We start from the raw sequence: 12622 nt of genomic DNA on the forward strand, positions 1-12622 counted from the left end.
CTCCCGATGAACTCAACGAATGAAGAAAGTAAGAACGCCTGTCATTTCCGGAAGACGTCGCTATGCCCGAGACATATCGTATCGGGGAAACCGCCTTCGGGATACGTCACAGAGAGATCGAAGATTGCGTCAGCGGGAGAATGGGACCGTACCCTTTCTGGACAATCAGAAACGCGCAGGACGAGACGAGGGGATAAACGCGCGACGGCTGAAGGGTGAAGAGGGAGGGCTTCTGTCGCGCGGAAATATATACTCAGACGGGGGACCGATTCCCTTAATAATGCGCTCGAGAAACGTGCCGAGTCTCCTGACGTCTTCCTCGTTATTCCTTGCCGCCATCTACTTTGTTTAGACGGATTTTCTGTTTACAATCTTGTTAGCCACTATCTCTCGTCGCGAGAAGAAAATTTTGTATCAACCACGCTGCAAGCCATTTTACATAACGATTACGATATTTCCGGTTATTTTTTATACGGACATTTTATAGCGACGCGACGTGGGCACGTTATCTTGTCGCAAAACTCTGTGTAGTAACTATTTATTCCGGTTTTCCATCTTTCTTCCTTCCTTTTTTTTGATCTCACCTTGTCAGGAGCGATTCAATTTTTTTTTCCGCGTTAATATCGTGGGACCAGAGTGTCGCCGTAATATCTTGTCGTTGTTTTTGCCGTCATCATCATGTGTCTGCGTCGCTAAAGCGTAATTAGCACGCCGATAGCAAGCCGTGATAAAGATAATCAAGCAGCGGCCTGCAAATTGCTTTCCACGTCCGGGAGCGACGTTGATAATTAAATAACATCCTTACGTCGGGCGTAATTCGATTGCTTTAGGGATAAACGCGGCAACGAATGAGAATCAAAGAGAAAGGAAGGCGACGCGGCAGGGAATGAAGCAATTCTATAACGGATAATAAAGATTATTGGGAGACATTATAGTTAGAAAACGTCTGTTGTCTCACACGCTAATCATTATTGTCCGCCGTTATCCCCTGACGAATTGAAATCAAAATTCAAACGGCATGCACAACGACGTCCAAGAAGCATCGTTGAATGTCGTTGGTCCAAAAAGCATCGTTGTCTGAAAGACGATTACTTAGGCCGGCTTAAATAAGATAGACGCCTGAAAGACGCCTGAAAGCTTTGAGCAACGCGCCGTTCTTTAGCCGATGAATAAATTTCGCACGCGCGACGTGTCAGTCGAAGCCATTCGATGCAACCGCCGCGCCCGCCGTGTCGGCGGATGTATGGCGACGAGGGTTGAGATTTGGGTTCTCTCGGCGGACCGAAGATCGGTCTCGACGAGCCTTCCACCACGCCTTTTCCGCGTATTTGTAACCGCGTTTGGCAGTTTCCTTAAACAAACCGTAAGTTCGCGCGGTGCACCTTACTCACTTTCGCCGGATATCGTTTCCTCCGTTTCAGTCGGGACGGTAACGACGGCGATGTCAACCCCGGCGAATATCGTCCGCATCCACGCAGACACGAGCCACGAAAGGAGACATTCGCGATATGGCAATTATACGTGGATATTAAAGAGACTCCGCTATTTAGGTTGTCTCGAAAAGATACCTTGAATTGACTTGAGAGAAAAAAAAATTCCCATTTAAAGGAGTTGGTATTCCTCGTCATTGGCATTCCTGAAAATTGAGAAAGATATTACATATTGCAGTTGAATGCCTTCCTCGGAAGTTTACTTGGAACGCTTCTTTTCAAATCAAGATATTTTTCCAGTTGAAGCACGAGAATCTTTTCCGTTTAATTTACAAATCAATGCTACGACCACCATAACAGTCCAGTGAACATATCATGTGTCATGTGTCTGATATATGTATACGCGCACTTTTCACGTTCTTCGACATCTTATTACAATGTATCTTGTCGTGCGAAAGAAATAAGAGGATATGCCTCTGACGACGAGGAGAGCTATGACGTTTCGTATTCGTCTCGTCGTGACGCCGCTTCGGTTATTCCTTGATGATGACAGCAGCAGCGGTGACGAGAGGCGAAAGAAGAAAAAAATGTAATAAAGAGAAAAACCGCCATGTACCGTGAATGCTACATCTGTAGTCTCCTGATGGGTATCGAATCGGAAGACGAACGTATAAGCAAGTCGCTCGAGCAGCTGTTTCGAACGAATCGACCGCTTTTTATACGCCTCGCAGAACGCCACGCTATTACTGTTTAACATGCGAATATTCTACTTGTCAAATTTCAATTTCCGATAAATTATCCCGTCCAGCTTTTTTCTTAATATGTATATAGAATTTAAGAGACTAAAAAATATGAAATTAAAAATTGTTTTACAAGTTTTGCAATATTATCAGAAATTATTATATCAATAATAAACACTGTCCATTTATGTTCAATTATATAATTATCTAAAATAAAGGGAATATAAATATTAATAGAGAGAGAGAATGTGCTGCTTAGATAAATATATTAAAAAGAAAAAAGATAGCGCGAAGAGTAGCATATTAAATTCTGAATATCTGTTATTCAGCTGAGCTAAAGAAAACCCAGTTATAAACAGAAAGACATAAAAAAAACCAGTTGACGGGAAGGCTTTCCGTATTGTAGGACATCCTTAAGGAGACATAATTATTGTCGTCCCTTGAGAAGCGAGGGCTCTTAGACTGCTTGAAGCTACACGAAGTACATTTATACATTACATTAAATTACGCCCTTGCCATCGTTTGCTTCCTTAAAGTTATCGTATTGAAATGCCTTGTTACGAGCATTCGCAAACAAGAGTACCGCCGACGTTGAAAATGTTAATGTCGAAGTCGAAGACGTTATACGTCTCTTCCGTATTGTTAATTTATAATCACGGTAGCTCGAGAGTTTGGTATGACTTTAAGGCATTTTTCTAAATGTGACTTTTATAATGTACCGTGTGCATTTATAAAAATCATAAGACCATATTTAACGATTTGTTCCGTAGAGGGAAAGAGATAAAGATATTGTGCCAGCGCGTTCTTTATCGAACAACGCCCTGTGCGTTACCGTAATTATACCGGAGATCCCCTTTTGTGGCTCCAGCAACATCAACCTTGGCTTTTCAAGACAATGAACCGCGACTCCGACGAGAAACACTCTTGCGTGGAGTCCGCTCTCTGAATTATACCGCGTAGCTTGCCAACTTTTCAATTTCGAAATTGGACGACCGCTTCAAAGTTGCAGGAGGCTCGATCTTTCCAATAGAGAGAACTCGGATGAAGTGGATACTGGCCCCTTCTAAATACATGGACCAAAATTGTAAACGTATTATCGCACTCTTGCTCGACTGCTTTCCGTTCGGTGAATGCGTTTATCGCCTATCACGATATTGCGCACGATGAAAATTTTGCATAATTTATTATAAAATAAAAATGTTGAGATATGAATATCTTTGAAGCTATTAAAGTAAGCTACAGCCAAAATGTAAAGAAAATCTCATTTTTATTTAATTCCAAGGATATTTTTATCACATAAAATTCTATGTATATCCTGAATATACACTATGTATGTGCTAGATTTGAAAGCTGAGTGCATCCTGTATATAAATCCTAAATTCAAGCTTCATTAATGTCGGACTTATTGTATTTTAATGAAACAAACGTATGTGGATATTATTGTATTCGTGAAAATTTAATTCACAGCCGCTACATGACTTCTGACCTGTTTGTTTCAGTACAGCGATCGATTCACGCCCGTTCTCCTGACAGTCTCGCTCGCGGGGATTAAAGTATGCAGTCCAGATGGAAAAGTGAGTACTAGAGATGCACACACAGTTACTCGCGTGGAAAAAGGATACCTCGCGTTTGTACGCGGACGTTGTTATGGAGAAACCGTCTTGCCGCTGCGCCTGCGGCATCTTCCAAGACAGAGAGCTTCATCCCCTGGAGTTCCGCGCGAAAAGTTCGCCTCTCTTTTTCTTTGCAGCAAGCACGACTACATCCCACTGCGTCGCGTTATCTTCTAGGATACTGGAATAGAAAAAATATATATATAAAACACAACCACAATGTGTTTTATCGTTGTTAATTCTACTGCTACTTTCAAACAGTGTTTAGTTTTAGATATCTTTGTTACGATCTTTAGCGGAAAAAATATAATGTCGTTACGAAGGGAACGCGCTATAATTCACGATTGAGAAGCTGAAAGGAGAATTGCTTGTATACGTTTACGTCGCATGTCGACGCTTCAGAAACATAAACGAGTCCTCGTATAAAGGTCCTCGTTAAAAGAGCGAGCGACGAGGAGATAATACCGGAGGGTTGAGCTTTCACGGGATGGCAGGGCGGAAGTTGAGTCGCGATGCGAGAGCCTAATTTTCCGCGTTCTTGAACGCCGAGTTCGATAATCCTTGTGATACTTTGTAAGACCTCCCTTTCAAACCGACCTTGTGACGTCAATCTTTCAATGCCAAAGACAGCTCTATGCCCTTTCGAATGAACGACTTTCGCTGTGGTCCTGAAATATTCGTACGATGAGAATAATAAATGATCGAAAAAGATAATAAAAGAATTAAATGGAGACCAAGATACGAAAAGGGAGAAAGCGCCGTTGTCATCAGGCAAGACCTCTCGATCATTTATTTTACTCACTTTTAATCCTCATAGCTCATAACACGAAGGAATAAGCGGAAATACAGTAAAATCATTGTAAACTAAAATTTCATCGATTAAATTAGAATTTTGCCACGCAAAACTTTTCTAATTCGAGAAGTAAATTCAGGAACATATCTAAATATTTCTTATCCGAATCCAATGAGACATAAAACGTCAACTCGCGAGGAGCGGAACGAAAGTAATCTCGCCGCTGTTCGTCTTTTATTATTTTCCGGACTTTAATTGGGGGCCCGTAATCCTTATCGCATCCCTGCCAGTAATATTTCGAAGTTGGCTCGCCCATGCACCACCCTCGCGCGATCCGTACCCGCCGTGTTCACGAGCTGTACAGAACATATCGATCCTTCGAATTAGTGTTTTATTTCGAGGGCTTCTCCTAAGCTCTCGCTTTAATTTTCTACCTGAAAAAATCCTTACTTTCTATCCCCGACCTTCGGTAAGCGCCTCTTAAAAAAGCTCTCGTGGAACGCTTATCGTGGTGGATGAGGAACGAAACGTCAATCTCTTTCTCGGGGAAATCTCGATTCACTGTCGATTACGTCACAGTATTTTGAGCCATTCTCTGTATCCAAATCTCTCTGAATTATTTAAAATTTCAAATTATTTTACGCAAAGCGCTTCACGAAAAATAAATTATGAACAGAAACGTGCAAAAATAGAAATTTTCATTTTACAATTACTAAATTATTAATTATTAAATTAATGCTGCAGCAAGAAATCGGACAATTACGGAAAAGAATCCAGGCATAATTTACAAGATCATTGAAAAGATACGCCAAACTTTCCAATTATCTCAGCTTGTACCAATGCTCTTGCACGTTTATCGTAAGTTCTCGCGTTTAATTATGATAAAACGATATTAGTGCCCGTTCGAACTCCCATATTCGGCAAAGGAGTAATTGTCGATTTTCGTGTTACAAGGTATAAGATATGAGGAAACTTTCCGCGATCACGCCGAATGCACGTGACTGCACAAGATGATTAAGGCGGGAATAGAAACTTGGAGAGTCTAATTAAACCAAGTGCGACCGAGCGCATTTAGATAACTCACATGAGATTGACCTCACTCGATAAAAATAATATTGGTTCGCTTAACAAAATTTAACTAAAAAAATATTCCATTTGAACATCCGTTTGAATGATGTGTTTGTTTTCCTGTCGAATTTGTTTATCATACCGTATGTAATTCATGTCAAGCGTATCTCTTTCACGCTCGAACTCCAGTTGCACAAAATCGCGATTATTTCAAATCGTGCATCGCGTGCAAAGTTTTCCGATGGATGCGCGATCGTGTGTATAATTCGCTAGAAAAAGCAGTCTACGAAAAAACATTTTTTATCCTTTCTCGACGTGACATCCTGGTGATCATTGAATTACGGAAGAGTGAGATATCAATGAAATGCAGACGCGAGAGATTCTGTAGTTATCGAGTTGGGGTTGTTGTGTAAACGCACGATGACGAATGGTGCCAATCTTTGCGAATGCAAGAGAGAAAGGGGGAGAGAGAGAGAGAGAGAGAGAGAGAGAGAGAGAGAGAGAGAGAGAGAGAGAAAGAGAAAGAGCAACGCGCCGTATATACACCCCGTCGCGATTGAGAGGGGTGTGTTTACCCTCCATCTGTAGATTTACTCGTGCATACATGGAAGAGCACTCCGCAATGATACGCATCTCTCCCGCGCGTATCACCTACCCTCGTCAAAACGGTGTCCACTCCAATGTTTCACCGCGAAGGAGGTACGGCCGCTGCTAATAATCCTCCGTTCCTTTAGCCCCATTAAACCCTTTGCCTCGCCAAGCGTTAAAAAAATACCTACGATCCCTCCCGTGTGTACCCCCGAAGTGTGCGCTCCCGTGATTTCGCGACATTCGGGCGGCTTTGAACGTTCCAAACTTACGCTTTGTACATCAAGCGAACCGGTTACCCTGGCGTCGCTTTGCTTAGATCACACGACGCGAGTTTCCAGCATACACACGCTCGACTCTGACGTGACGGTTATTTCAGGAGCACGGGGAGCGTCCCGGTAAACACTTGTTTTCGGGCAATTTCTGCGCGCGGACCTTCAAAACGCGACAAACGTTTAAAATAAAAATTCACTCATATACGATTGTACTCTTCCAATAATTCTGTTATCGCGGAATAAAATCACGCTGCGTTCGGTAAAGTAAACGATGGAATGAACGAGTTGGTTGCGGAAACACGCGTATATACCGCCACGGAAGATCAACGACGAGCGCGGGCCGGTGTAATTTTTGAACTCATATACATTCGCCGCGATCACAGGATATGTTTATTCTTTATCTGCGGATTTACTCGTGCATACACGAAACAACACTCACGCTGCGGCACGTATCTCTTTTGCATATCTCTTTCTCTCCTCCCTTGCCGCCGATAGTATCCGCATAGGGCATATCTTTTTCCGTCATAATATTCGTCATAAAACGGACAACACATCGCTCAGCGCTCGGAAATCCAAGGGAACGTTCCGTTTACATACTCAACTCCAGATACGAAAGAGAGAGAGAGGAAGGCGGTAAAAACGCGACTTTTATTTTTCTATAATTTCTAATACGTGAATAAGATAGGAGATCAATACACGTGAAAAAAAGTCATCCATTTATCTGCCTTCGGCAACGATTACGTGGAATCTGCTCACGTGGAGAGCCTTAGGAAAGAAAGCCGGAGTAGCACCCGGAAACTGAGAGTCGTAAAATTTTTTACTGCAACCGAGAGCTTAACCCAACTCTGCCTTAAAATTTTTACTGGAGCCGAACGCAAAATCGAACTCTTAAACATTTAGAGGTTTCCCATCTGCGCTGCGGATACGACTGAAAGATACATTTAGTACCGTCTGTGGCGGGTATTATTACTATTTATAAACATGAACGTGTATATTCATACATGGGTGAACTTCTGCGGTTCAACGCGCGCTTATCTGCGCCGTTAAAAGAATTATATACGAAAAGAAAACAGAATCGCGGTGGTAAAGAATTAAGGCAGGGTACCGGCGAAGTTTCTCCCTAGGATAGGATAACAAAAAACGGTCTTTTTACGAGCTTTATTTTTATGGTTTTACATTGCTGAAAATGAAAGGCGGAAAATTCTTTTGAGATGCACTCGTTTGTCATAAATGAATCTTCGGTTCGCAACGGGATGATTCTCTCGTTGCAGGAGATATACTTTCACGTTCGCAATCGGATTTCGCGATTTGCTGGAAATCTCCGATTCCAGGTATTCTCGGGGCGGGACAATGGGGTATAGGGGGGTTCGATGGTTCGAATAACCGACGCAAGTGCTACAGCGACGTATCCCGTTGCAAAGGCGCAAAAGCGAGCGAAGACGAGAGCGGGTGAATAACGACGTCAGTGTCCCTCCCGTGGAATATGACAAACTCGACGAAATCCTCTTCGGGATGTCGTTTGTCGTAGCAGAAGGCGATTGGTAACGCGCATACTTGCCTCGAGATAGTTGGCTCACTTCCCCGTGTTACGGGGCGATTCTCGGCCCCGTAACAACTTTGCGCTACGCAACTATGTTTCGAGTGGACCGGCTCAGTCAGAAACTTCGCGTAACGTGCTTCAATCGAATTTTTAACGAATTGAATTTTAACTTCCAAACAGAAATCGAGTGGATAACTTTGCGCCTCAGTGTGGCTGCTAACAAATTAGATTGCACCTGCGCACAAGCTGAGATAAACTGATTAGGTCAGCAGCTTATCGGTTAAAGATATACGTGGGAAAAATTTCAACATTTGAATTTTTCACGCATCAATTATTATTACATCATAGTCATTATTCTTCAAAAATTATTATTTCCATGCATTTTATAATAAGGAATAATTTTATAAAAGAAAACAATTATTACCAACGTTATCGGTATCTTCGGTATTATTTATTATAAATGCGATTATTACTCGCGCAAATAAAATAATTGGTCAGAAATTTTTCTACGCTTTGAGCTATTTAACAAATAGCGATAAGAGGACCGGTCCAAGTAACGCCCCTCCAGCATTGGACTCATAAGTAGGAGCAGCTTTTTACTGAGCCGGGTCATTTATATCTTTCTCACGTAGAACTTTGCTATACTTGGAGTAAATGCAGGTGCCATGAAAAATTCAGCACGAAACTTGATAGAATCGCGGAGTATCCCTGCCGGAAAATTTGCTCGTGCAGTGCGATCATCTTTTCAATCACCATTCTACTCGTTCGCATGCTATACCTCTGCGAGAGAACGAATTTGAGCGCGTATCTTGTCTTGGAGGTTTAAAGATGAAATCGCGTTTCTCTTTATTGTTGATGATTGGAGCGCAATAATAACCCGAGTCAAAAATGCTACTTTTTGGAAACGAGAGGAGCTTTAAATTTTAAAGGCTAACGGGTTTTAGCGAGAATGTGAGTTGTGAGAGGGAAGATTTTATATCGTTTATCAAATATAAATACACGAACTTTATATTTAACACTTAAATTGCAAAATTAAGTCAGTCGCAGAGAAAATTGCCGCTACAATACAGAAATGCGTAGCCTCTCTTGCACAAAGAAAAGCTTTTATACACGCTGAACCAACTCTGCAATCAGTACTGTGTTTATAGTACGCACAAGAGCATGGTGCCGCGACACAATGGACAGATAAATATTAATAGAACGTGCAAGCGAAGACTGTAAACATGCTCGATGTAATTCTGTGGGACTGGGTAATAAAATATCAAGTGCACACAGTATGCCGTAGCCGAGGATATAAAATTCTTGGCTGAAATATTAGCGAAATCTCGCGAAAGCTCTCTCGAAGAGACGACGATACGAAGATTTTGCTCACTGAACGAGTTTTATTTGTACTGACTGCTTAATTTATAGACAACATTAAAAATTTACGTCCTAGAGCGGTATTTAAATTCGGCGAGTTTGTGGCGATGATACACATACTACTTTACATATTATCTCACCATCGGAGAAAATCTATATGTATCTTATAACGATGTGTTTAAATTATTAGGATTTATAAAAGAATTGTTTTTATATTACGCTCTATATTTCGATGGAAATTTTTTTATAAACTTCTGAAAAATAAGAATTTTTTCAGGTTTCTATCGTAGCTTAGAGAAGGTATTTCTGAAATTATAATTGAAGTCGATTCAGCCAAACGATCAAATTTGTGTAGAAACTTATGAGCATTTCGCGAATATACGAAGTCTTAGTAAATCATTAAAAGTTCCAGAACGTAAATTCAATAAAAACCTCGCAAGTTTTTCGAGTGGTCGATATAATTGAGCACTATTTCTTTTTATTAATTCTCATAACTTCGATCGAATCATCATCCAACAGTTGCAATAATATACAATTGGAGCTTCTTCGGCGCGTATAAAAACATCTGTCGAGTTGTAATATAAATGTAAAACATATTTAATTTTTATATTTACTAGAGGAATGCTATCAAAATCTTTTTTATAAAATGTCATTAATTAATTTAATTTTAGATTTTAATTACTGTAACTAAAAAAAACATTAATATAATAATTCATGTACTTAATTTTATTTTAATTAATTGTGCTAAAGTGGCTAATACCTTTAGACCTAATACCTTAATTTTATGGCAAGTAATTTTTCTACCGATATTACAGTCCTATTCGTGCCATTTAATTATCTCATCCTACACCCCTCAATTTAGGCTCACGCGATATTTGTTGCGGTTGCTAACGAGCCATATGTAGTAAGTGATATTTATGACGATATCCTGTTTAATGAGGACGCTAGTTTCTTGCACGGGCCTTAGCACATACGCAACGTTTCGCAGCGGAATTGATTTAAACGATTAAATCACTCAACAGGATGAGAGCAATAATAAAACGCTCGTAAATCATTTTTGTTTGCATTCAACACGAGGTCACTCTCGAAAATATCTCAGTCAAAATTGTCAGTCGCTGCGCTGAATGCATTATTCAAAATGACGATCCATATGCAGATATCACAAATAAACTTTCAATTTATTATTAAGCAAAATATTAAGTAATTATTAAGAAACTTTAAATAATTATAGTAACTATATTAAGTTTTATTAAGTAATTATTAACAACGGGTATTACTTGCAAAGTATTATTTTCATCATTATTTATAATATAGAAAGAGAGAAGAGTATATAAAGGAGAAGATGTGTAACTGCGAAATTGTAGGGCAAATCTACCTATACCTTTACATTCATTTTTAGATCAATCTTTTGCGATAATTTATCCTCTTCTTTTCAAAATAAAGTAAGTAAGGGATGATACCGGATGATAAATCAAATAAAAATTTTAAACAAACATTTTTAATTAATCATTTGATCTTAACTATTTCGGCAGAGAACTAAATATTCAATTTTTTGTTTTATATATTTAGACATATCTGAAAATCACTTTATGTATAGCTTTAAATGTGCAGGATATATAATCTGCTTTCTTTTTAAAAGGTAAAAAAATATTTTGATTATTTTCAAGTGCGCTCTCCCCCTTAAGTCATATTTACTCTATCGTATAGTTGCCTATATATCAAAACTCCTTACATCAAAGTTCTTACGAGCGGTTCTCAAGATTGGTTCTTTCTTTATTTCTGTTGCAGTGCGTGCAAATGGCGCACGCGTTAAGACGCATCTCTTACGCGACTTGTGAGCCGCAGCACGCCCAATTCAGCTTTCTGGCGCGCGAGCCCAGGGCCCACTTCAGCCAACAGTACTGTCATTCTTTTATCACCGAGTCTGCAGAACAGGTCAGTAAAAATGCGACTTTCTCTTTGATACAATATTTCTTCCTTTTGATGCGGCATGCATGCAGGATATGACTCTAACGAAGATTTACATGAAAGACACATCAATAAGGTCATAAATGAGTCTATTTTTGTTGAATAAAGCTTCCACAAAAATAGATCTTATCTTTAATTACTTAAAAAACGAAGCGGTAATAAACGATTCAAACAATTACAAGCATCTAGATGACGAAACAATATACGTTAATATAAACGCATGTGAAACGAACAGGAATACACAGCGCCCGAAGTATTTTCAAAGTATTTTACTGGCGCGGACGTTCAAAGTATCTTAAATAATCAGGTTAATATAAATCGTCGAAACTAAGCCGGGATTTTCGTCCAAGGTACTGTACGTGACAGGTCGACCCTTGCCAATGGACAACTGCGTGCGTCTCAAGTGGAAACTGGGAACTGTCTCGTCGTTTAAAGCTGATGGATCGCTCCTTTTGCTCTCGACAATTCTGCCGGGACATTTAGAGCCAAGCCGCACGTTTAACAGACAAAATTTAAATTGAAATTACAAGACCGGAATCTTGTTTTAATTATAACCCGAGAGAATCCTTTCTACATGAATCAACGAGTCTACCCTACTAATTTGCACTAGTCCTCGTAAAATTATATTCTCGAATACGATTTGTCTCCGATTTGTCTTCGAATTCACGCATATAATCGCGAGCAATGTACTTCGCCTTTCACCTTATCAATACGATCATGCTTTATCGTTACCACGTTACGTATCACCACCGTATCGCGTTTTATCGAAAATCATAACAACCGGGCGTGAAGCATCCGAGGGAGGAACGTGCTTCGATGCTGAGACCAGCGAATACACGGGAAAATATCGTCTCGGATACGTCGATATACCGAGCGACTACCGAATCCCAGGATCTAAAAGCCTCTTCCTGTTGTCTGGAAGATAACATCGCCCGAGGCTTCGAGGGCTTCGAGGTCCGACGATATCAGAAAGGATAGAGCCGTAAGTTGGCGGAGCTTTAGTGAGTCGAGAATAGTAGACTTTGCACTTGGAACTTTGCACTCTGCCATTGCCTTGACATTTAGTCAACCCTAATGGCGCACTCTTCGGATTTAAACTTTAAATACCTTTCGCCGAATTAAGAACGTCATCGTTCTTGAAGGTCTCGGATCAAGTGAGCTTACTCCGATAGCACGGAGAGATTGCGAGAATAGGCGGAAAATGAAGAGCCTCAGCGAATATTCGAAGGTTTCCGCGTTCATTGAAGC

General features: G+C 40.4%; 1 protein-coding gene across 4 annotated transcripts in view; it reads left to right on the plus strand.

Annotated features, from left to right (window-relative positions):
* LOC143904937 (EGFR adapter protein) overlaps nt 1-12622 on the plus strand; it is a 105085-nt gene that overhangs the window by 71761 nt on the left and 20702 nt on the right. For 3 of the 4 annotated variants that reach the window (XM_077419943.1, XM_077419941.1, XM_077419945.1), the window contains 2 exons: nt 3670-3744; nt 11195-11341. In XM_077419943.1, coding sequence (XP_077276069.1) covers nt 3670-3744; nt 11195-11341 — 222 coding nt within the window. The remainder of the gene's footprint in view (nt 1-3669; nt 3745-11194; nt 11342-12622) is intronic. The other variant, XM_077419946.1, reaches the window with a different exon arrangement.

The sequence above is a fragment of the Temnothorax americanus genome, unplaced genomic scaffold (assembly GCF_048541705.1).
Source record: "Temnothorax americanus isolate GAGA-0224 unplaced genomic scaffold, ASM4854170v1 Scaffold6, whole genome shotgun sequence".
NCBI classification, from domain to species: domain Eukaryota; kingdom Metazoa; phylum Arthropoda; class Insecta; order Hymenoptera; family Formicidae; genus Temnothorax; species Temnothorax americanus.